Raw genomic sequence first — 26,268 nt, forward strand, 5'->3', positions numbered from 1 at the left:
TCACAGTGATGTGACCAATCTAACTTACTATTGATATGTACTCCAAGATCTTTTTCAATGTCTGTGTATTCGATAGCCGTTTCATTCATTGAGTACACAAAATTAACACTACGATTCATAGAATATGCTCGGGTAATAGAAAGAACGTGACTTTTTGAAGGGTGAAACACCATCTTATTATGATGAGCCCAATTTTGAAGACTGTTAATATCCTTTTTTTGAATTTTCAAAATTTCCAAAAAAAGAGGTTGCCAAAAATTGCCAAAAATTGCCAAAAATTGCTACGGACACCCCCCCAACATACTGGTTAAAAAATTTGCTCCTGGTTCAAATTATTGACTTTCACGGATCGAGATTAACTTATAAAATGGTCGCATATGTTGAAGTCTGGTCAAATCTCTCGTTAGTTAATAAAAAAGAAATATGTTTGGCCATGAAATGTCGAAAACCCCAGCCAATGGCGTCTAATAGAATTTGGAATTCTTATTTCCCATCATGTAATGTTTTCTAATTTTAACAGTTGGTGTTTTTTTATCGACTACTCGCCCTATCTTTAAGTGCTTAAGTTACCATCTTCTTTATCTGAAAATATACTGACAATATATTGCAAATTAATCGACCCAGAACTGAATTGAATCTAACTTATAGTTATACTTTGTCCTATTATGACATGGTAAATTATTTGTATTCTCTTTCCGATTATCCTAACCGGTCATACCAACAGAAATTATAGCACCATGGAACTGAATGACTCGCATCTTGGAAAGAAGGACTATTGGGATAATATCTACGTAACAGAGCTTGATAACTACAAGAATAACCAGGACGATGTTGGTCAGTAAAAGTATCATTGATTAATATATTGTTTCGATAAGTTACAGCGTTCAGCCAATTAAAATTTAAATTCATATATCGCTGTCACGTGTCAAAATTAATATGTTTCACTTCTCTAATTACTGAGAATACATATAATTTCCATTGTTTTCGGCTACAAGTATAACTGTAAAGAATGCAGTATTATATTAATATTAGAAAACCCGTGGTCACAGGGAGGAAGCTAATAGTATTTTTTGTTAGTAAGTTTAGATCGCGTCAAAAAATATCCTACACCACCGAAGATACAGCCAATTAAAATGTTGCTCGTACTAAAAACAGCGTAATATCAACAAAACCTATAAAAATGACGTTAAAACTTAAAACGATCATTGCACGTGCACGTGCGTGTAACAATCCTCGGTACTATGGTTACTACGCAACTTTCTCGTCTGATTTGCACCTGGGCGGTCGTACAGTGTACAAACATTGTACAAAAAGAATTCTCTGAGTTATAAGTAAGATGTATTAGCGCCGGGTCGTTCACATGGCAATGTTTACCCCCCCCCCCCCCCCTCCGTAATTAACGGCCGTAATCAAAACCGAACCCCCCCCCCCCGGCCCCCCCTATATTACGTAATCAAGGTTTGACCCCCCCCCCCCCCCCCCCCCCCCCCCCGTAATCAAGACCCAACCCCCTCCTATATTACGTAATCAAGATTATTAAAAGCTATCACAACGGATTAATGAATGAAATAATCGCAAAGCACTTACGGGTATCGGCCTTACAAAATGACAGGCCTCACAAAATGACAGCCCACATAGACCATGCTGTAGCTTAGGTTCCCTATACATTGAACCCTATTCCTTTTACTGTATGAAAGAAAAAGCATTAATTAACACTTCCCAAGGAATGATAATGACATAGAATCTATATTTCTTACATAAATATGGACGTTTTTGCTGTTCAGTCATTGCCCCGACTAACTGTTACCCAGAATGGACACCAAAGTTTAGAATTTAACCCCAGAAAACCAGGTACTACCATGACTTATGTCAATCAAAGACTACTCTGGTCAAATAAAAAACTGATTTAGTGACTTTGGTAGAAGAAATGACAAAAAAATGACCTAGCCTCACAAAATGACAGTGTTATGCCTCACAAAATGACAGTTTTATTTTATGATACAAAGATGGCATATTTATATTGGATGCCCCTTGCCTAATTATTGGTATTCTTAAACCCAGTAAGCTTATGACGAGCCTAAATGTGTTTGTTTGATCATCAATTTTGATCAAAATGCCTCACAAAATGACACTGAAAAGCCTTACAAAATGACAATGTTTCAGATTGAATTACTTTCATCATCTAAAATGGATCAGAAACAGTCAATACAAGAAGGAGTTAAAAATAATCATAATCTGACAGTTAACAATCAAGTAGCATTAAAAGAGTGCAGTTCTGATATCAAAACTTTGATTTCAAACTCTTTGATTTCAAACTCTGATTTCAAAACTCAACGAAATAAAGCTTCTATTTTGTGAAAGCAGAGAGTAATAACAACTCCTAAAACATGTCAAACGTTAACTAAACACTGAAAAGTGATCTATCCAGTCATAGAAAATATCAAATATAACCAAATACTGTGTTCAAGTATGAAAACAAAAAATGATTTTAACGCCTCACAAAATGACATTTTTAAAATCTTTTCAAAGTATAAAAAATGTTCCTTTTTTAATATATTTTGGTAAAAACAGAACTGGTATAATATAAACAACATATATATCTAACAGTAAGACACGTGAAAGAATAATGAAACTTTTTCCCAAATCGGATTTGAAGTGATGCCGTTTTGGGTTGTCATTTTGTAAGGCACTATCTCACGCGAAATTGCCCAACTTTTTTTAATCATCCTTTTTCCTGTAAAAGCTATTCTAATCTTCAATCTATTATATTTATCTAACTGTCCTAGGTGAAATCAAATTTCTATAGGCTGCTGTTAAAAAATGACAGCCGTGACGAAATTGTCATTTTGTAAGGCATGTTTTTTTGGAAGATTTCAAAGATGACAATTTTTATCGCAAAATTTACGGTTTTTCAATCAAATCAACCCCCGGGAAGAAAAATATACCTGTTGAACTACCTATCTGGATAATAAAACATGAACAAAACTCATTTTTGTGCATTCCAGAGCCATCTCCTTTTTCGTGTCATTTTGTAAGGCCAATACCCGTACTAAACGAAAATTGATTTTAAAAACGAAAATTTTGAGTACATAATTAACGAAAATTGTCCAATTGGTATTTCGAAAATCGGTAAAAAATTAAAATTTTGATTACGTAATCAACAACCAAACCCCCCCCCCCCCCCCCCCCGTAATCAACCGTAAGCATTTGAAACCCCTCCCCTCGGCTGATTACGTAATATGTGAACGACCCCTTAAAGTTAGTTATTATATTATGTTTTTGATATAAAAAGTCGATAACGCAGTAATTCTACAGAATGTGTGATTGTCCAAATGGTGCCAATCAAATCAAAACTATGACAAAGCCTAGCTCTCGAAACAACCTGAAGTGTTGCGGATGTTGGGAAAAATCTCGCAAATTGATTGCAATTTCGAGAATCGAAGTTTTAAAAGTTGTGAATTCAAGTACGAAATGTTAATAACTGTTGCTAGTCCATAAAACGAGTCTATAAAGCAAAGTATCTTGATATACGGCAGATTTTATAGATCTATTGAGACGACGAGGAGACGAATTAGTATTGCAGTAAAACAGCTTATTAAGTTTCGATAATAGGTTGTCTTAATGCCATGAAGTTGCGTTCAAATACGTCAATCGATGTGACATATCTCAATTTTGGAACAAATAATCACGCTGCCAGACGATTTATAAACCTAAACTAATTACAAAGTTTCTGCATTCGATCACAAAAAACGATATTCAAGAAACACTGTCCAATTCCAAGCAATTCAATCATTTTAAAGAGCGCATGTGATGTTGCAGTTGAGGCTAGAAAGTAGAAACAGAAGCTGTCATGATAAATGTTGGATCGTGAGACATATCTTGGTACTCCATTAAAAGCTACGTGTTTTATAATTGTTCAAAGAATCGTGAGAATTGACTTCTATTAAATTGAAAATGCTAGTACAAGTAATTTCGTTAATGACGTGAGTATAATCTGCAAATTTAAAGTTGAATCAAAGTTGAATCTGAAAATTGGTGTTAAATATTGCTCAAAGAAATCGATCCTTCACGTATTGAAGTTGAAGTAGCGAAGAAATTTCATTTAAACTATCGAATCATAAAACTAGTGCAGGCAAAGTCACCGGGGCAATATACCTTATTTTTGAACAGCTTCAAAACAGTTATGTAAAATCTGTCTTTTTATATTGGAGTTCCCTTCAAAGGACTGAAGAGTACCTGCAAGCTGGAATAATAACGTCATGCTTAAAATTTCTTTGAATGGTTTTATTTATATTACGCTTAACTGTTCGATCATTAGATTTAAACAGATTTTTTACTCCATTAGAAACTGTCGAGTTGTGTTATGCTGTTAAACGTGTTCCAGCCTTCTTTACTGCACTTCTATGATAAGAATTGACTTCTAAAAACGTTAATAGAAATATAAAATATAGCAATTTATGTGAGTCTTCAAGAAAATCAAGTTTATTCAAAATTTAACCTGAGAATCGGAGTTCCCTTCAAAGAACAAAAGTCCAGGGTAGTGGGTACACGTAAGCTGTGCACCATTAGCAATCTGTATTTCATTTGTTAATGTTCTAGGAAATCTTATAGGGACAATAACGTCATACGTACAATCTCTTGGAATGAAATCATCGGATAAAAGTATTTTACCGTGATCCAGCAGATAACCGAAATCCAACATTTAAGATTAATATAATTGTTGAGTTCAGGGAAGTGTGATAATGAATTGCTTTACTCAGGTGAGATATGGTTCGGCGAGAGAACGGAGCAGAAGATTGTCGACTGGTTGGTGGATAACGTCGACAGTGACTGCTCTCTTGCTGATGTCGGTCAGTTTAGTGGCCATTAAATGATTTATGATTAATTAATTCAGTGATAGTGGCGAATCAATTATGCGTTAAAATTAGTATGGTAATGTCAGTTAGTCTTTTGTCCGATAATAAAGAAGAACAGAAATTATTTATTATATATGAAATCAAACTCAATATAACGTAAGTCGTAATAATATTGAGGGGGGTCAAATTTGATTTAGATTCGAGAATTTCCGTTTTTATAATCAGACAGAAGACTTGACAAATAAAATTAAATTTATCATTCCCAATCATACTCCATGGAGTGAATCTAAAATTCAATCGCTGTATAAGAAAATGCTTGCGAGTATAATATGTAATTATATTATTCAGCGGTCGGCTTATGCCGATAGGGTATTTTATTGTCAGATTAGAAGGAACGCGAGCGGTTTATTTTATTAACTATCTAAGGAGTTATAGAATTAGTTATTAAGTTTTGCCAATCATCGAATCTAGCCTACTTTGTGGTCAATGTCACATAATAATCTTCAAAGGCAATTTTCTGAAATGGATTCTGTACAGTGTACCTAACTTATTCTCTAGATTATATTTATGTCAATATTGTATAATTAAATGTTTTGGGTTATAAGAATTTACTCCCCCAGGAACGGGGAACGGGCACCTTCTCTCCTTGCTGGCTGAGGAGGGATTTTCTAATTTAACAGGTTACTTTAACAGTTTATTACACTTAGTCGCGTGATCAGCATTCTATTCAGCAAGAGCCTGTATATACATATACAGTATTATATGGGTAAAGTAGAGCCAGTTAATTGATCTTTACCGCATTGCTAAATGCTAATACCTAAAAGGTAAATTAATTAATTAAAGATTAAAGATCTCCTTCTCCAGGTATTACCCAGAACATGACGTCACTTCACGTGTTATGACGTCATGTCACGTGTTATGACGTCATGTCACGTGTTATGACGTCACAAAGGTAAATTAATTAATTAAAGATTAAATACCTCCTCCTTCTCCAGGTATTACCCAGAACATGACGTCATGTCACATGTTATGACGTCATGTCACGTGTTATGACGTCACAAAGGTAAACTAATTAATATAATTAAAGATTAAAGATCTCCTTCTCCAGGTATTGATTACTCGGCATCGTCGATAAAACTAGCAGCAGAAATCAACTCTGACTATCCTCACATAAAGTTTATCTGTCTTGATGTGATCAACTCAACCACTTCTCATCTCAGACATGATGTTTGTGTTGACAAAGGTATTTTTTGAAATGAAATGAAATAAAGTATTTTTATCCCGCTTAAATCAACAATAAAAATTAATATAAAGATTGCCGATGTCAAAGCGGCTGGCCATGCGATACAATCCAAAAATTAGATACTCAAATATCTTTAAATAACTTTTTAAAAATTTAGTTGATTTAAATGTTTAAAGTTTCGTACCTAGCCTCCAAACGTGTCATCACTGTCTCTGTTAATATATTATAACAGAGGAGCTGGTTCTTTAATCATAGTTGTTACGGACGTCCTGGACGAACTTTAAAAAGGTGCCGAACTGGACGAATTTTTTAACGAAATAGACGAACTTTAACCGAATTTTTGATGACCTCCCAAAATTCAGATCACTGGACAATTGAAATACCAATTTTCTAAATTTTGAGAGCTGTTGCTATAATTGATGCTTAATTGTAATCTGTGAACCAGCTCTGTTTATATTGAAGTACTAGTCATGATCTGTTGTTGATCTAGTTTTTTTTTCAATACAAGTATGTATAACTATCTAACTGTATCATTTGTTTACAAGTGTAATAGTGATCGCACCTAAGCCATTCATTATAAAATCAAAACATATGCCAAGAAAATTTACGCAACGAATTTTCACGAATTTTCACGAATTTTTAAAAGGTGCCGAACTGGACGAACTTTTCGCATTTCTTCGACGAACTTAACAACTATGGTTCTTTTACCGCAATAGGGAAGGGGGGGGGGGGGGGGGGGGGGGGGGGGCTAGGTGTTTTACCAGTACGACGTGGATACTGGTTAGATTAGAAGTAAATACCTATAATTGAAGCTATTTAATAATAATCGTCATGGGTTTTTATAAGGCCAATTTGACGAATTTAGGCGAGTTTTTACGAATTGATTTTGAACTAATGAAACGATTTCGAACTGGTACGAATGCTCAGAAATAATGACAACCTGGGTGAACTATTTCTCAGCACTAAACTTTCAAGATTTGCTTTCGAGAATTGCATTTCTCCTGAACTGACCAGATATCTTATAATTCTGTTCTAAGACAGCTTGATAGTTGGCAGCAATATTACATTTATAAAATATATAATATTAGTTTCTGGTGCTTATTTTAATATTAAATATCTATATTATTTGCGTGCGCAAATATTATTTCTCCCTCAAAATCCGAAATTAGTTTATCGCCCAATACAAGCTGTCTTGACCGAGTCGTAAGTAGTAAAGTAGTAAAGATACTAATAAATTCCGAATTATTTAATCTTTGCCTCGCGTGCGAACAGCAATATCATAAATACTTTGAGCATAACTCACTATTAGTATTACTATTAACTTCATGACTAAAGTGCTGAAGATTGAGGGTATATTATGAGGGTGAAGCGTGTTATATTACGAGCAACTTTCGGTTAGATGTCGTGTTCTTACAGCTCGGAGATTCAGCACATAATCATAAAAATGAAGACACATTTCTGTTTGTTGGCTTTTACCCTCCCAATTCTTAGGACTAATTACTAATTAGTGTCTGGAGTTTAACTAATTTCCCAAATTAATAAGCAATTTCGTAGATGTTATTGCAGTGATCAAAGTTAACTGTAACGCTAATACTGCATGTCTTCAGGAACTTATGATGCCATCAGTTTGGCGAATACATCTGCAGCCGACAGGATAACTTACAAACAACGTATTCATTCCATGGTATGAATCAAGTTCAAGTTTTGGAGTTCAAGTCGGACTTTTGATTTTTCAACCTTTAATATTTTTGATTAGGTGGGTTTTTTCATAACCTAATCTGGAACCATTTTCGAACCAAGGTGCTAACCTATTTTTCGGAATCGAAAGGGTCTTTTCCTTATCCTAGTCTTGCCAACGGTTACCGTCACTCCAAATTTACCATACATTCTCAGACTTATCATAAAATGAGGTTAAAATCAAGTCAATAATTAATAATTAATAATTAATAATTAATAATTAATAATTAATAATTAATAATTAATAATTAATAATTAATAATTAATAATTAATAATTAATAATTAATAATTAATAATTAATAATTAATAATTAATAATTAATAATTAATAATTAATAATTAATAATTAATAATTAATAATTAATAATTCCTCTTCTCCAGGTGACTCCAGAGACGGGCATGTTCGTGTTAGCCTCAGTAAACTGGACAGTGGAGGAGTTGTCAGAGTTCTACTCGGACTATTTTACTCTGGACCATGTCCTCCCTTGTAAGAAGTTTACCTTCGGTGGTATAACCGGTCAGGATGTTAGCATAGTTATCTTTAAACCTAAACAAACTGAATTATGAGAGAGGTTTTAGAGGTAGTCTAGACATTTTAGGGGGTCATATTTATTGAAATATTATCTTTATCTGTATTATTTTATCACGGATAACTTTACTTGACTAAAAACGTCGATAACGCTGATGTAAAAGTGGAGTGCTGAGAGGAAATGGTAAGCTTATTGATCGTCCGTAATAAAAACCATACTTAAAATATGCAATCAGTTCAACAATTCAACAAACAAAAAATTGCAGCTGAAAAATAAAAGGTTAACTGTGTTGCTCTATTCACCAAACCTAAGATTAAAAGATTTTAGGTATAATTAAACTCTATTTATACTTTTATAGTGTCTCTTTAAACAGTTAAAGTTGGTTAGATAGCACTTAAACTGTGTTAAAAAATAGATATTGTCGACCATCTTGATAGTTGCGACAGCTTTCCTCAATAAAACTCGTCCACTTAGTTTCATCAAACCAAGTTGGCCGGCCTATTTTTGGACTACAACAACGATGAAATCTTAGGTTGCTGTTGGTGAACCTACTTAATAAGTATTATAAAAAAAGGAGTGTCCAGTTTGTAAATTGTCGGAGTAGTGTGTGTGGTTATTTAGTAGGTATGCTGGGAGTTATACCATTCATTACTGTCAATATACCTCGATCCACGTGGGCGCTCAAACCTTACCACGTGGGCGTTAAATTCTCACCACGTGGGCACAACTGTGTGGTGCGTGTTACAGATTCCATTGTGCTTTGTCCAATATGTTGTGTGCATTTGTTATTACTCTCTACATGAAGCTTTACAGCCTTCACAATGGGTTGCATTTGTGTGTACTCACTACCCAGTTCTGCGATGTAGTACTGCAGCAGCGCCGTCAAAAGTTTGCCTTTTATATTTTGATCTTTTAGTGTTATTCTGTCGCATTTTCGAGCTTTTAGCAGCCAGCTTTTAGAGACCAGCTTTTAGAGACCAGCTTTTAGAGACCAGCTTTTAGAGACCAGCTTTTAGAGACCAGCTTTTAGAGACCAGCTTTTAGAGACCAGCTTTTAGAGACCAGCTTTTAGAGACCAGCTTTTAGAGACCAGATTTTAGAGACCAGCTTTTAGATACCAGCTTTTAGTGACCAGCTTTTAGAGACCAGCAATTAGATACCAGCTTTTAGAGACCAGCTTTTAGTGACCAGCTTTTAGAGACCAGCTTTTAGTGACCAGCTTTTAGAGACCAGCTTTTAGCGGCCGTACTATGGTAGTGGGCACTATTCCTGAATCCTGATGTTAGACTTAGGTTGTGTTTTTAACAGATTTGTATGTCCTCCAGCGAATTATTTGATGTTAGTTTTGAAAGTTTTATATTTGATTTAAATTATTGGTTGACAACAAACTCATTGTCTGTATTGAATAACCAAAATTGAAACAGAAAACGATAATTCAAAATTGCAATTTGCAAACCTTAAAATTCTACAAATCCCACACATGCCACAGTATGTCCCACCCTAAAATTACCTAACCTATATTTACTTTGTAATAACCACATACCCACATTGTAATAACCACATATAATACCCACATTGTAATAACCACATACCCACATTGTAATAACCACATACCCACATTGTAATAACCACATACCCACATTGTAATAACCACATACCCACATTGTAATAACCACATACCCACATTGTAATAACCACATACCCACATTGTAATAACCACATACCCACATTGTAATAACCACATACCCACATTGTAATAACCACATACCCACATTGTAATAACCACATACCCACATTGTAATAACCACATACCCACATTGTAATAACCACATACCCACATTGTAATAACCACATACCCACACTCTAGCAACTATGTGCACCCTGCTCCACCTGGCCCACTCCTGATGTCCCACAACAACTAGCTCCAGTCACGTGGTATTGTCACGTGTTACCCAACTAGCTCCCCACATGTACAACGAGACGGACAGTTTGAGGGATGACCTGGGTGTCAGGGACAGTATCAGCAGTAATATCAGCGCTCCACTCTTCGGGGAGGCTAATCCTCAGGTGAGACTGGTAATTATTGCCCCCGCCCCCCTCCCTCCCCCCCCCCCCCCCCCCCCCCCCCTTATTATTTTATTCTTCCGTGGACTGTGCAAATTGCGATCCGGCATCTTTTCTGATTTCATGAAAATACCCATAAAAACAGAAAATAAGGGGTTAGTTAAATTACTATGTGATTCCATAATCACTAAATTTAAATGATGCTTCTGAATGGTAACCGTCTATTTGAATAGATCATTAGATCGGTTAGAATTTGGCAGCAGGGTTTTGTCTCCTGTAATTGATCAAATATTAAATCAGCCTAAATTAATCAATATATCTGTCTGCAGACAAGGTACCTGCAATGGGCGCTAGCTATCTTCACCATCGTTCTTGCAGGTTAGAATTTGACACAATAAGTCGTTTCTTGTGCAAGCAGTATTTAGCTTTGTTATTTCTTGTGATACATTTTAACTTTTAAGGGTAGTCTGAAGCAAATGCTATTGGAATTTTATGTAGAGGAAGAAGTTGCGCACCCTTTTAAACCTTTGAAGGTGTCATCTCCGAAACTGCTGTAAATCTAAATTAATCGAGAAAATATTGTAGAACTATTACAAATTAACGATTTTTATTGGCTCAAGATTTCTTTGGAAGATGTCTCTCAATAATCTGTCTGATAATTTGACATCTGTTTGATAATTTGACATTCTGTTAAAGCTATGGTTAGAACTGGTAGTAAGTAACATTTTGAGACGCTGATCTCTCTCTCTCTCTCTCTCTCTCTCTCCAGGTACAACGTTGATAGTAGCCTGTACAGTGGGTACTGAACACAATATAGGTTTACATGTATTTATGAGCCTGACTCTCATCGGACTCACTATTACCACTTTTATTTTGGTTAGTACTTGTGATCCGGAAATAGAATTTTTACTGGTTTGGGGAACATAATTTGGGAACTTTGTAACGAAAATTTAAGATTCATATCATATCAATGGATTTTAAACTTGCTTGAAGCAGAAACTTTCAGCTCCAAACCTTCCCCAGGCTTTATGGTATGAAGAAGGAGACCTTCACCCCAAGTTCCTCTACATTCTCTACAGTCAGACCATCCTCCTTCTCATGTTCAGCATTCTGCTCTTCATCTACTTTGGTATGGAGAAAAAACGATGACTCATTGTTGATCACAGTGTTTTGATCTCAATAAATTGTTAGATGTGAGAAATAAATATTTTAGGTATCAGGCTTTGGTGGCCTTTCTATTTAAGCGCTGGCGCTTTTATTATTTCGTGTGGTGACTTCTTTAAAAAAATTATTTTCTTGTTATAATTGGTTTGATTGTTCGTTTAACGTTTTACATAATAAGATCTGCCTTACCTGTTTTATCAGCTTGACTTATAATTTGTATATTAATACATTAAAGTTTTAAATCAGTTTATTTTGGTATGTGTGAGGTATACTAATTTATTTTTATATTCGATGATCTTTCACTTAAAAATCTATTACCTTACGTCATGAAAAGTCATTGTTTCACTTTATTTGGGACAAATTTGAAAATTACCCACTGAAATGTAGTAATAAATTTTGAACCATTTTTAACAAGACGAGTAGTGAATTTATAACGGAGCATTCAATCCCAAAAACAGACATTCAAAATGTATTTCAGTCCTTATTATTGGAATTGAAAATTCGGCTCATATGGCAATAAAAACCGATAAATTAATTATCTCAGTAAAGTTCTATCAATGAATTATCCAAATCGTAAGATACTCTCAAGTCAATACACTATACTAAGTGCATAAAAGAAATGCAGCTTGAACAGTTTGTGGTTCCGAATGCTACTCAACAATTTACAATTTTCAAGAAATGGACGAGGAAGATATCATCGCTACGTTTGGCACAGCGGATCTCTACGAAATCCTGGGGGTCGAGAAAACTTGCTCTACAAATATCCTCAAAAAAGCATATCATAAAAAATCGTTAGAGGTATATTACCAAAACTGAAAACATTAACCAGACATGTACATTTCAGATTTATTCTAACATTTTACTTCGAAATTTGAATTTTTGAGATTCGGGTTAAATAATTAAATAGTATATTAAAGTTAAATTAACCAATTAATCAATCAGCTGCACCCAGACAGACAGCAGGAGGACAAGGAGAACTTCACAGTAAAGTTCCAGTTCCTCCATCAGATTTACACTCTCTTATCGGACTCTGACAGGAGGAAGGAGTATGATGATCATGGTACCCTCAGTCAGGACGATAAGCTTCCTGTTAGTTTTATTTGGATTATTTTTTCATGATTTGAAAATTTCTTATTTATACAGGAACATAACAAAGTAAAAATATGAAGCTTTCACCATTAAACTTCCAGTTGATGATAAAGCTTTTCAATAGTTTAGATTTCTCTGTGATCTCCAGTCTATTTTACTGCTATATAATCTCTCCTTTTAACATTATTTCTCGAGATGAGACATCTTCGATCTTACAAAATGCTAAAAAAAGTGATTGATATACCAATTTATAATTGTTAATTGGGAGTGGGGAAGAGTCTAATTGATTGGATAATGACAGTGTGTCTCCCTAGGATCGCTCTTCGGACCAGTGGTCACAATACTGGAGAGAACTGTATCGGAAAGTCACTGTCGAGGAAATCGTGGAATTTGAGAAGACCTACAAGGGCAGTGAGGAGGAAAGGAACGATGTTAAGAAATATTACGTCAAGTCAAAAGGTTTACAAATATTTGGGATTTTAAAGTTTACGATCAATGGAATATTTTTAGTATCGTTGTTTGTTCATTTTTCTGATAGGTATCAGGTTAAATAAATAATAAATAACCTAACGGTAGAAATTAAATAGTATTAATCCATACAATTCCAGGTGATTTGGATATAATCATGTCGAGCATAATGGTGGTCCGCTATGATGAGGAGAACAGAATTAGAGATATTATCAATGAACTTATTTCAACGAAAGAAGTCAAGAAGTTCAAAGCTTTCACCGAGGTTTGATAAAATGTGATAATTTGAATATGTTCTTGAGGCTCGCTCCACAAAATTATTTTAATTGGCTGGTATGATTTTGGTAATATTAAAGTATTAATAAATAATAACTCCTGTAACTTGGATGTTAAGTTACTGTGTAACACTAACACCATAGGAGGGCTCTCGTTATGCGAGTTGAATTCCAAAGGGGTACCATTGGTTTTGGCAGGTTGCATATTTGAAAAATAAATAAATTAAAGTTACTGTGCAACGTCCTTAGCTGTTGGTGACCGTAAATAAAATCATTTTTACATCTGAATATGTGATACGTGCGCATGATACAATATAGTGTGTAATATATAGTGCACCACTGTTGATTTGATTTGAAACTTTTACAAAATGCTATAAATGCTATAATTCATTATGATCGCCTAACATGTTTTTTCCCCGTCACATGTTTTTCCCCGTCACATGGCATGGAGTACGTTTAGACACTTGATATCATTTAAGAATGTGTAGTATGTAGTACTAGTAATAGTATGTGACTGGAAATTCCAGAACTTATTGTGTTAAGATTTGCTTGCTGGCTTGTTGTCCACTCTCGTGGAACTAGCTCCATGAGGCTGGGTAACACACCAATAATTTATAGCGTAATATATATAATATATACGATGTACAGTGTACACACTAACCTGATCAGCTGATTGATAATCATGAAGTGAATGTAATTTTAAATAATGAATCTGTCTACTACATTCCACAATGATCAAGAATCCGTCATGATTTTGTTTCGCCAAAGTCTTTATTTGGCGACAAAAATGGAAGCCGTTGGTAAAGTGTTGGGATTTCACTGTTCATATATCGAGAATTTTTCTTAAATATAACTTTGATGGCAAGTAAACATTGGAAACGATTTTTACCGTGCACAAAAATAAAATTTATATTACGTTAAATTACAGTTAATGGGAAAATATCTCTCATCTATCTACCAGAAAAGACTGCGACTTTAATGAAAATAAAAATTTTTGAAAGAAGTCAAGAAGTTCAAAGCTTTCACCGAGGTTTGATAAAATGTGATAATTTAAATATGTTCTTGAGGCTCGCTCCACAAAATTATTTAATTGGCTGGTATGATTTTGGTAATATAAATAAACAAGAACTCCTGTAACTTGGATGTTAAGTTACTGTGTAACACTAACACCATAGGAGGGCTCTCGTAATGCGAGTTGAATTCCAAAGGGGTACCATTGGTTTTGGCAGGTTGCATATTTGAAAAATAAATAAATTAAGGGGGGGGGGGGGGGGGGGTTCACCCTGATTTTTTTGTGAAACTTGGTTTCGAGATAGCAGTTGACCAACAAACTAGGACCAGTGACCGAACTTTTGAGGGGGTCCCGGACCCCAACCGCCAAACGGTGCCCGCGGGGCAGCCATGCCCATATTTGGTCCAAATTAGGCCCAATTTAGCCTAACAGAATTGCCCATATCTCAGTTCGCGATATTTGCAAAACTGATTTCGCTCATAACAATAGAACTCAATAGGGTTTCAATATTTTTGCCTGAAATTTTCAGAATCAACGTAGAATCGCATTTCGACCTTAAGTTTTGGGACAGAATTTTGAGTTAGGCCTTTAAAAAAATTTGGCCTGAGATATGGGCAATTTTGTTCATTTTTTGCGATTATTTGAACACAGAATCCACAGTTAGGTAGATACTGAGCTGATAATCATAGAGAATGTGTAGTATAGGCTTACCTTCCATATAAAGTTGGTTTCATTCAAAAATATTGATATTTGACCAATATATGGGCCAAAATCGATCAAATTTGGTGCGTATGCCCAAATATGGTCATATGGTTTTTTGCTCATAACTCAGTCATTTTTTGACCAATCTTGATGGAAATTCATATACGAGTTCAGGGGGCCACTAGCTACAAGTAGAGCACCTAAATTCTGGATTTTGGGCATGTTCAGGGTATTTGGCTAAATTGGGCCTAATTTGGACCAAATATGGGCGTGGCTGCCCCGCGGGCACCGTTTGGCGGTTGGGGTCCGGGACCCCCTCAAAAGTTCGGTCACTGGTACTAGTTTGTTGGTCAACTGCTTTCTCGAAACCAAGTTTCACAAAAAAATCAGGGTGAACCCCCCCCCCCCCCCCCCCCCCCTTAAAGTTACTGTGCAACGTCCTTAGCTGTTGGTGACCGTAAATAAAATCATTTTTACATCTGAATATGTGATACGTGCGCATGATACAATATAGTGTGTGATATATAGTGCACCACTGTTGATTTGATTTGAAACTTTTACAAAATAGCAAATATGCAAATGTACAGCAAATCGAACAAACATATAAAATGGGCCGAAATGTATAAATGCTATAAAGCGTGGGTCAGTGAAACAAGTACAGAGGACAAATTTCAAAACACGAGTTTTATGGCCGCACAAAGTCTCAATAATATCACCTCCACCTAGTAATGAAATTATGAAATTTGAAGTGTGAAACAATCAAAAAATAGAGTATATAAATTATAAAATTGTCTATCAAATACAGATAACGTCCGAAAACTCTTAAGATACACAATACTCATTCAAATAATGATCAGTGTCCGAGAGACATAAATTGCTTCATGGTGGCTTTTTATCACGGCTACAGACTTTCCCGTACCGGATATAGTGGTAGAGATGAGTCTGTTCAGCCCTCTTCTTCTTCAGGTCAGTAACCAGATGCTTCCTCGTTGCTCGTTCTTCGCTAGATTTACCTGGACAGATCCATACATTTTTGTGGGTCTCAACTAGCCTCAGTCTCCCTGTTTTCATCAGAATCTGATGAATTGCTGTTGATTTTGGGACAGTGATCTTGACTGGTCGGATAGCCGTACTACCTGGCCTCTTCCTGCCGACTCTAGTCGCTTCGAAGTGAGGTTTCTCCCCAATATCTTCCAAAACTGCGGTGACTAGCGCTGGAAGCTGTTCTCCCTCTTCTTCTCTCAACCCAAACACAATTAAGTTCTTGCTCCTGTCCTCCTCTGCAGCCACACTCTTTATCACCTTCTTCAGGATGTAACTGTTGCAGACCGTACCACTTGCACTGTTCTGTTGTACAGCTGCACTGTAGCTCTGAATCCCAGACTCCACCGTTGTTTGCACTGTCTCCTTGACCGACGTCTTAAACAACTGTAGTTCTTTGTCCTTCTGCACAAGCAGCTGGCTCTGCAGCCTGATCACCTTATCCTTGTCTGCTAGCGCTTCCGTCTTCAAGAAATATATGATCTCCTCTATTTCAGCCATCTGGCATTCCTGCCGTCGAACGAGGTCTATTGCTTCCACAAGCCGGAGTGCCAGATGCTTTTTATAGACAGTTGGAGCCATAAATATTTCTCTGTCCATATCTCCACAAATATCATCGTTGTCGATTTTCAGTTCTTTTCCCAACGCAATGAACCACTTAGTAACACTGTCCTCCAATTTTTTCTGTTCATCATAATTGAATACTTGAATTTGCTCCAGAGATTGGGTCCGATTAAGATCATCCTCCATAGTGTACTTGTATAGGAATGTACAAGTACACACGCAAAGGCTAACTACGCGGTAGCAGCAAACTGAACTTATCGCAGGTTACAATAGATAAGAGAGCTCGATAATTGCAACGTAAGCTACACTGACTACACCAGTCAGTCTGAGGTGACTCGCAGTCTGTGCTGATAATGCCTTCGCTTCTCTGCGGGAAATATCTGCAAATTATCAGCTCTCAGTGTCCAAGAGTTTTAGTGCATATAATTCCCTAAAAAATATTGTAATTGATAATATTGCCTTACACGATTGATGAGTTTAACACAACAAATTACTTTTTTTCCCATCTAATTTTGCAATTACTATTAGATGAACATGATGACTGGGAAATTTTAAGATTTTTCAGGCAAATTGTATTAAAAAACTTCATTTGTAATCCTGGACCAGGCAAAAGTCCCGCTCACATTGGGACGTCCGCTCGGTTTCTCGATGTAATCCGACTTATATGGTCCTAAATAACACTAATTACTCGGGTACACTTTTTCACCAGTGGGGCATTTCTCGGAATCACGCCCTTTTTGACCGCACCCATATCGCGACCCCAACTATAAATTATCTCGGCTTCTGATTGAGATACAGACCTCAAGCATGAACCAAAATGTGCCTACGATGCATGTTTATATTAGTGCTATGAAGCTAAGATACTTAAGGCCTAAGAGACTTAGTTTTTGAGAAATCGCCAAAAATCCGATTTTACTATATTAGCAGTAGACAGTTTTTGGGTTTTCCAAATAGTTTCTGATTATTCTGATTTGCGACAAATGATATTGCACTGTTAGGATAAACGACGTTTCAAAGTAACAACTTCTTATTCATGCTGACAAAATTGGTAAATATGTGAGAAAACTGTCTCATAAAATTTATTAATCAAAAATGGCTAAACGACAACAAATTGTTCAAATACTCGACTAAAATTAGAATCAAAATCTATATATATACACCACTACTCGATCTGCTATTCAATAAACTTAAAACATCCACTAAACAGCAAGTACGTGATTGTGATCGTGTGATGGAATGACATGTACAGTGATAACAGATGATAAGATGTAAGTGATAACAGATGATAAGGTAAAAGATACAATACATGTGAGATGGTGTATACACAATGTGAGTGAAATTATAGTGAGTGGTACCTGATTGTGAGCGAGATGTGAAAAAACATTAAAAATTACTACTGCTAGAAAACTGAAACTGTATGCAATAAAAAGGGAATGAAACTAAAATATCTAAAATTCTTCAGTACTAGCTATGATAAAACGTTTAATAGTATCAAGTTCTTCTCTCTTGTTAATTGTAGGGTTCAGATTAATAATAAACATCGCTTCGAAAATCTTTCTTCTGACAGTATTGGGCTCAATTCTTAAAATATCTACTTCTAAACTGGGATTTAACCCCTCATGACAGCTCGAATAATGTATGGCAAAAGCTTGACTAACATTAGAAGGGGTAGCAGGGTAGGTAGCGTAACGTAAGTGTTCTCCTACACGAGCATGTACTTTCCTACTGGTTTCTCCAACGTACAGCTGGTCACATAATTTACACTTAATCTTATATACAACATTCTTCACTTCACAATCTTTATTACAAACTATCAAAGGACAAATTTTACATGAATTAATACTGCACACACGTTTATCATACGGTCTGTTACTACATAAAATATTTCTCAATTTCGAAGTAGGTTTAAAGTTTACTTTAATAGGTAAATTGTTCTGCTTCACATAATTTCTAATCTTATTGCTAGTACTGTCCGAAATAAAATCTAAATTAAGAACTGTCCTGGAATCATCCTCAACACTCTGACGCCTGTTAGAATTACTACTGTTACAATAACGTCTTGGGTTCTGGTACCCGTTTTTCTGTAATAGATCATCAAGGAGTCTGAGAGAGTGCTCCTTTTCCGCTGGGCCAGATGAGATACGGCAAGCCTTGCTATATAGGTTCTTCACTGTATTAATCTTAACAGACTCAGGATGGCAAGAGTTGTTGTGCAGGGTAATATCCTTTTGTTGCGGCTTGCGGTACAATCTGCTGGTTAATTTACCGTTTGGCTCGATCCGGACCTCAGTGTTCAGGAAGGGGATAAAATCGTCCTGTTGTTCTGGAAAGTCGACCTCCCACTTCAACTTTTTGTCCGGATCTTGGTCTGCAATCTGTTGAACCAGAGCAAGGGCTTCTTCTTTCGTCTCTGCAGTACTGGCAGCATCATCTATGTAGCGTTTGTAGAAGTTCGATAAGTATACCGATAGGTAGTGTCGATCGGTGTAGATAGAGTTCTTCTCGAACTTGTACACTCTGATGATGGCACAGAAGGGCCCTGGCCTCAAACCCATGAACAGACCATCCTGCTGTAGCCAGAGAGTCCTGTTATACACAAAGAAAGAGTTGGTAAGGATGTGTAGTAGGATCTCATGAATGTCTGTCAGGCTGAGTCCCATCAGGTCCAAACTGTCTCGGTGCTCTGTAGCTAGCTCAATGACATCGTCTATACAGCCCTGTACGTTTATGTTAGTGTATAAAGCTGAAATATCCGCGGCAAAGAACTTTCTCCTGGCAAGCTGTTCCTGAGAGATCTGGCGGAGCATCTCTATGTGCTGGATTAAATTACTCAGGTGACTAGGCACCTCATTAAGGAGAGGTTTAAGAATGGTCGTCACTAGCCAACTGAGTCTCTCTGTAGGTGAGTCCACGCAGCTGATGATGGGTCTAACCTTAACCTGCTCAAGAGGGATCGTCGAGCGGAAGCTCTCCGGAGGGTTCTTGTGGGTCTTGATTTGGACGTACATGACTGGGAGGCTGACATGGTCAGGAACTCTGATCCGTCGTTTGTAGTCGTCGTCAAGGTTCCGCTGTGATGAGATCTTCTTCCACAGGTTATTCGACTCCTTCACCAGGTTCTCCGTCTTCTTCTTGATGAGCTGTGTGAGCTGTTGAGAGGTGGGTTCCGCTACTGAGACAGTTTCGCAGGTAACAATTATCACACTTATTTCAAGATATCTCAGCTTCTGATTGGAGCTAAGCACTCATCTTGGGCATTAAAATAGTCAGAATCATCATATTGAGTGGGGTAGAGCATGGTTTTAAAGTCTTGAGACTTCAGGTTGTTGAGTTATTAGGTCAGATCCCATTTTTATGCTCTCGCGAGTAGCGATTGATGCACTTATTTCAAGATATCTCAGCTTCTGATTGGAGCTAAGCGTTCATCTTGGGCATTGAAATGGTCAGAATCATCACATTGAGTGGGGTAGAGCATAGTTTTAAAGTCTTGCGACTTCAGGTTGTTGAGTTATTAGGTCAGATCCCATTTTTAGGCTCTCGCGAGTAGCGATTGATGCACCCATTTCAAGATATCTCAGCTTCTGATTGGAGTTAAACGCTCATCTTGGGCATTACAATGGTCAGAATCATCACATTGAGTGGGGTAGAGCATAGTTTTAAAGTCTTGAGACTTCAGGTTGTTGAGTTATTAGGTCAGATCCCATTTTTACGCTCTCGCGAGTAGCGATTGATGCACTTATTTCAAGATATCTCAGCTTCTGATTGGAGCTAAGCGTTCATCTTTGGCATTGAAATGGTCAGAATCATCACATTGAGTGGGGTAGAGCATAGTTTTAAAGTCTTGGAACTTCAGGTTGTTGAGTTATTAGGTCAGATCCCATTTTTACGCTCTCGCGAGTAGCGATTGATGCACTTATTTCAAGATATCTCAATCAGAAGCTGAGATATCTTGTAATAAGTGTGTCAATCCCTACTCGCGAGATAAGAGTGTAAAAATATGTTTTAACCGAATAATTCAACAACCTGAAGTCTCAAGACTTTGAAACCACGCTCTACCCCACTCAATGTGATGATTCTGACCATTGTAATGCCCAAGATGAGCGTTTAACTCCAATCAGAAGCTGAGATATCTTGAAATGGGTGCATCAATCGCTACTCGCGAGAGCGTAAAAATGGGATCTGACCTAATAACTCAACAACCTGAAGTCGCATGACTTTAAAACTATGCTCTACCCCACTCAATGTGATGATTCTGACCATTTTAATGCCCAAGATGAGCGTTTAACTCCAATCAGAAGCTGAGATATCTTGAAATGAGTGCATCAATCGCTACTCGCGAGAGCCTAAAAATGGGATCTGACCTAATAACTCAACAACCTGAAGTCTCAAGACTTTAAAACCATGCTCTACCCCACTCAATGTGATGATTCTGACCATTTCAATGCCCAAGATGAACGCTTAGCTCCAATCAGAAGCTGAGATATCTTGAAATGGGTGCATCAATCGCTACTCGCGAGAGCATAAAAATGGGATCTGACCTAATAACTTAACAACCTGAAGTCTCAAGACTTTAAAACCATGCTCTACCCCACTCAATATGATGATTTTGACCATTTTAATGCCCAAGATGAGTGCTTAGCTCCAATCAGAAGCTGAGATATCTTGAAATAAGTGTGATAATTGTTACTTGCGAGACTGCTGATATAGTAAAATCGGATTATTGGCGATTTCTCAAAAACTAAGTCTCTTAGGCCTTAAGTATCTTCATAGCACTAATATAAACATGCATCTTAGGCACATTTTGGTTCATGCCTGAGGTCTGTATCTCAATCAGAAGCCGAGATAATTTATAGTTGGGGTCGCGATATGGGTGCGGTCAAAAAGGGCGTGATTCCGAGAAATGCCCCACTGGTGAAAAAGTGTACCCGAGTAATTAGTGTTATTTAGGACCATATGAGTCGGATTACATCGAGAAACCGAGCGGACGTCCCAATGTGAGCGGGACTTTTGCCTGGTCCAGGATTATTGGGGATTTCAGGTAACATTCCGGGGTAGACGTACTCTAGTTCATATAATTAGATGACCTTCATGTGCCTATATAGTTATACCATGTGAACTTTTAGTTGTTATCCCAATTATGAATAAATTAATCAAATGCCAATGTGATCCGATAGCGTGCAGCAACGCGTGCAGCAACGCCAACAGTTAAGCAGTTATATGAGTAGCATCCGTGCTTGCCATGGCATGGGATCACCAAAGAATACTTAGCTTGCAGCTTACTACTCTATTGCTCGATACTATCACGAGAAGCTCGAATCCCCCCCCCCCCCCCCCCCCCCAGATATTTTGCCAAAAATATAAATTTTCTTCGTAGTTTACTACAAATAAAAAATTATAATTAAGATATGATACTCGTAAAATATTTGTTCCAAAACCGTCGACGTGGAATCGTGAACAAAAGTAGTTTCTAGAAACACTTTGAAAAGATTTTTACTTATCGAGTCATTCTCGATACGTACCTCTGAAGGCAGAGCTCCCGCTTCCGAGCTCGTATTGCAAAAGGGAGGTCTGCCTTTCGAGATCGCATTAGAATGGGGAAGCATCGACTCCAAAATCGTACAAACATTGAGGAGTATGTAATTATACTAGGTGCTGACTTCAGAAAACCGGGGAAAAAACATGTAAGGCGATCATAATGATCAGGGTAGCATGCTTGATGCTACCCTGATCATTATGATCGCCTAACATTTTTTCCCCGTCACATGTTTTTTCCCCGTCACATGGCATGGAGTACGTTTAGACACTTGATATCATTTAAGAATGTGTAGTATGTAGTACTAGTAATAGTATGTGACTGGAAATTCCAGAACTTATTGTGTTAAGATTTGCTTGCTGGATTATTGTCTACTCTCGTGGAACTAGCTCCATGAGGCTGGGTAACACACCAATAATTTATAGCGTAATATATATAATATATACGCTGTACACACTAACCTGATCAGCTGATTGATGATCATGAAGTGAATGTAATTTTAAATAATGAATCTGTCTACTACATTCCTCAATGATCAAGAATCCGTCATGATTTTGTTTCGCCAAAGTCTTTATTTGGCGACAAAAATGGAAGCCGTTGGTAAAGTGTTGGGATTTCACTGTTCATATATCGAGAATTTTTCTTAAATATAACTTTGATGGCAAGTAAACATTGGAAACGATTTTTACCGTGCACAAAAATAAAATTTATATTACGTTAAATTACAGTTAATGGGAAAATATCTCTCATCTAATCTATCTACCAGAAAAGACTGCGACTTTAATTAAAATAACATTTTTTGAAAAAGTTGTTGATTTTGGTTGACTATAGTTTAAATCGGAAATCCCATTAAATCTACGCTTTTGATTTCAAGACGCCCAAAATTTCTACTGAAAGTGAAATAAAATAAAACTATCGTATTTAATTTAAAAGATTAACCCGTTCTGTTTCTACCGATTAAGTATTGCACACATAAACGTTAATATGACCTATGACCAAATGTCCTCGCAGCATTGAAACTCCACGCCGTTAAGGGCTGTGTCGTCACACGTCGAGCAGGTACCCTGCTCCTTCTCCACTCTGGTCTTCAGTCCGCAGATCACCGAGCCACCGCGACAATTCTGCTGCCCAAACGGGGTAAACCAAGCTCCCCAAGGCATCCCGTTTTCTGTTTGGAACGTCTTCGACCCATTGTCATTGCAGATAAGCCGAAGGTCGTTAGCAGATGTGTCGTCACTGTTACCTTGTCGGAATTCAATACTGAGCTTGGCGGCGACAAATCCCTCTTTGCAAGTATCCTCATCGTCATCGTTCTTTGCACGTCGTCCCCAGTTTCCATGTTTTCCTTCGCTGCTGCAAACTTCATCCCCGTGGCTACATCCAAGACAGATTGCGTTTAGAGCTGTGTCGTCACCACTACCCTGATAACCTTCCACCTTTAGCTTGAACGAGGTTACATATCCTCCGTGGGAACAATACTCAACCTCCCCCCAATCTCCCCAGTACGCGGGGAAAGTAAGTTTGTTGGTGTCCTGATAAGTGATAATTGTAAATTTTATTAGTACAGGGTGGGCCAAAGGTCAGTGTGCAAACGTTGGGTCTTATACCTCCGCCGTGTTTTATATTTGAGAGCTGTTGCTTTGCAGATGGCATACTGTACTTACTGGTTCGAGAATTCCGTCGTCAAAATTTGAAAATTCGAATATTTTAGACCACGCCCATTCAATATTAAAACACCTATATTGTTTTCTCTGAACATGCTGAACGCCTAATTTTTTCAGAGACGGTTGATTATCAAATGTTGCATATGATCTGAAAACATGAGGCAAAACGGATTAGAAATGACGAAGTTATCAAGCATTTTCTGTATCTCGTTAACAAAATTGACTGGGTGATTATGTGACACCGTGACACGACACCTTAATTGGGCACCCTTAACAATTCCCATAATGTTTAACGGGGTAGTTAACGGGGTCACCTTATCACGTGATTAGGTAAACCAATCACCTGATCACACGTAATGAATAAACTCGTTATGCTTCATATCTCGGTCATCTGAGAAGCTACAGTTCTAATTCTTTCAGGACAAACGTAATTCGAATGGCCAAACACAATTCAATAACATTTAGCTTGATCCGACTATCCAAACTATCAAATAAATGTGAAAATGAACCTCCATGTGAAAAAAATGAACGCGAATATTTTTCGAGTTGACAAATTCCTCGAACCAGTGGTGGTACTAAGCCATACCAGAAGGAAGTATTTCAATTGGGCACTCAGTGACTGAGCTATGAAGGCCAACGTTTGCACACTGACTTTTGGCCCACCCTGTATATTAATTTCCGGTATTAGAACAAAATTGACCAGCTTTAAGTTTTTATAAATAAGATTTTTTAATAATTTCCCTGTTAATCAAAATATTTACGGGTACTTTATTTGTATATTATATGTAGAAGAAACGAGGGAACCCACGTATGAATAGCGAGGTAGGTTCGAGGTATCTAGTTTTTGGTAGTATGCGCAAGCCGATTTAAATTCATTCAAATTATCTTCAAGTCGTGTCGTGAGTTGGTCTTTGTCCGCCTGATGAACTCCACCACCCTGCGGCCGCATCTCCATGGCGACGAACGAAGTAGTAGTTCCCTCTATAATCAGGTTTGTCATGAAATTGAAGAGGTCTTCAGTGCATATGTTTAAATCCCATGCTAGCTCATACACTGATGGTGAGCGTGTGATGCCTTGTCTGCCTGATATCATGCCATCAATGACGGTAAGGGCTCCCCGGACGTCGTATGCTCCGTCACCAAGAATATCATCGACGTACTCTTTTATCATCATGTTGTTTCCGTACCTAGCTGTCTTGTCACCTATTGTCTTCTTCACGATATCCTGCTGATATCTACCCGTCGCGGATCTGCGATTAATTTTGATTAGAATATTTCTAATTTATTATTTTAGTTTTCTATCTCATTCCAAAAAGTGGAAATGGTGGAAATGGTTTGGAACCTTGTCGTTATTATGGATTAATCAAATTCGAATGGTTGTATTCCTTTTTTCCACAGTGAACATTGGGCCAGAATAACTATAGGTTTTCTTTTGTGATTTGTGATATGTCTGTAACCTACATGATCTTGTTGATGTAGCTATCGTATTTGTTCTCGTAGAATCCAAGTTCAACTCTGTTACTCAAATCGCGGACATCCTCTTCAATGTCCTCCAAGTAGCTTATTATTATTTTTTGATTTTCTGCGGTATGTTAAATATGACGTCATTAATTGGCTATAAAATTAATTCGAGAAGCTATGTAAACATGTTCTAGTGTTAAGACTAAAAAAGCAACAAACTAAATAATATAATAAATAATAATAGTAAATATATCCGTTATAACTTATAATTACTGATTATCTCACCTGCAGACAGATCTTCGCCACCACAGTCAATAGTTCCCGCAACAGCACCACAAAGAGCAGTCACAGCACCTCCTGCTGCTACAGCTGCACACCCTAGACCAGCAGTACCCGCACAAACCATTAAACCTAAAACACCAGCAGCTGCGGATGCAACTGCACATGTTGCTGATGCTGTTGATGTTGCTGCACCACAGTCGACAGCACTTGTACCGAGCAACAGGCTGGAGAGCACAATGAGAGAAACTAGAAGTTTGAACATTCTGTCTGCAGTTTATTGGGTGATTACGTAAATAGAGCGAAGATAAATAACTTAATAACTGTAAGATACGTAAACTAATCGGTCAAGATGTTCTGTCGATCTGCGATCCGGCGATCGCTTGAACACAAGGACAAAAGGAAATCGCGGCACGTGCAGAATCGCGATTTTTTCTCATTCTCCGCGACAAATCGCGATTTTTGACGTTTGCTGCAACAAATTGCGATTTTCTCAGATCCTCAGATTATTTCAGTTTTTCACGACAAATTACGCATTTTCCTTTAAATCTGAGTGCCAAGTATGTATATAGAACCAATCACATCC

The 26,268-nt window shown here is 37.2% G+C and overlaps 4 protein-coding genes across 4 annotated transcripts in view; 3 read left to right on the plus strand and 1 right to left on the minus strand.

Moving 5' to 3' along the window:
• The window catches only part of LOC134819555 (dnaJ homolog subfamily C member 9-like), a 114,755-nt gene that overhangs the window by 62,633 nt on the left and 25,854 nt on the right, over positions 1-26,268 (plus strand). The window contains exons 2-5 of the mRNA XM_063829550.1: positions 12,271-12,392; positions 12,537-12,683; positions 12,998-13,142; positions 13,292-13,416. Of these exons, the coding sequence (XP_063685620.1) occupies positions 12,273-12,392; positions 12,537-12,683; positions 12,998-13,142; positions 13,292-13,416 (537 nt within the window). The 5' untranslated portion in view covers positions 12,271-12,272. The remainder of the gene's footprint in view (positions 1-12,270; positions 12,393-12,536; positions 12,684-12,997; positions 13,143-13,291; positions 13,417-26,268) is intronic.
• On the plus strand, positions 729-8,479 carry LOC134819441 (EEF1A lysine methyltransferase 2-like). Its single transcript, XM_063829392.1, has 6 exons — positions 729-834; positions 4,761-4,850; positions 5,477-5,536; positions 5,965-6,099; positions 7,707-7,783; positions 8,218-8,479. The coding sequence occupies exons 1-6, from the start codon at positions 738-740 to the stop codon at positions 8,401-8,403; spliced, it is 645 nt and encodes a 214-aa protein (XP_063685462.1). The 5' UTR covers positions 729-737; the 3' UTR covers positions 8,404-8,479.
• Positions 10,234-11,920, plus strand: LOC134819557 (transmembrane protein 243-like). The gene is made up of 4 exons (XM_063829553.1): positions 10,234-10,433; positions 10,760-10,808; positions 11,200-11,306; positions 11,454-11,920. The coding sequence occupies exons 1-4, from the start codon at positions 10,335-10,337 to the stop codon at positions 11,577-11,579; spliced, it is 381 nt and encodes a 126-aa protein (XP_063685623.1). The 5' UTR covers positions 10,234-10,334; the 3' UTR covers positions 11,580-11,920.
• LOC134819506 (uncharacterized) lies at positions 22,966-25,959 on the minus strand. Its single transcript, XM_063829469.1, has 4 exons — positions 25,689-25,959; positions 25,404-25,524; positions 24,751-25,192; positions 22,966-23,810 (listed from the first exon to the last, which is right to left on the minus strand). Exons 1-4 carry the CDS (start codon positions 25,945-25,947, stop codon positions 23,268-23,270), a joined length of 1,365 nt encoding a protein of 454 aa, XP_063685539.1. The 5' UTR covers positions 25,948-25,959; the 3' UTR covers positions 22,966-23,267.

This window comes from Bolinopsis microptera, chromosome 8 (genome assembly GCF_026151205.1).
Source record: "Bolinopsis microptera isolate Bmic1 chromosome 8, MBARI_Bmic_1.0, whole genome shotgun sequence".
Taxonomy (NCBI): Eukaryota; Metazoa; Ctenophora; class Tentaculata; order Lobata; family Bolinopsidae; genus Bolinopsis; species Bolinopsis microptera.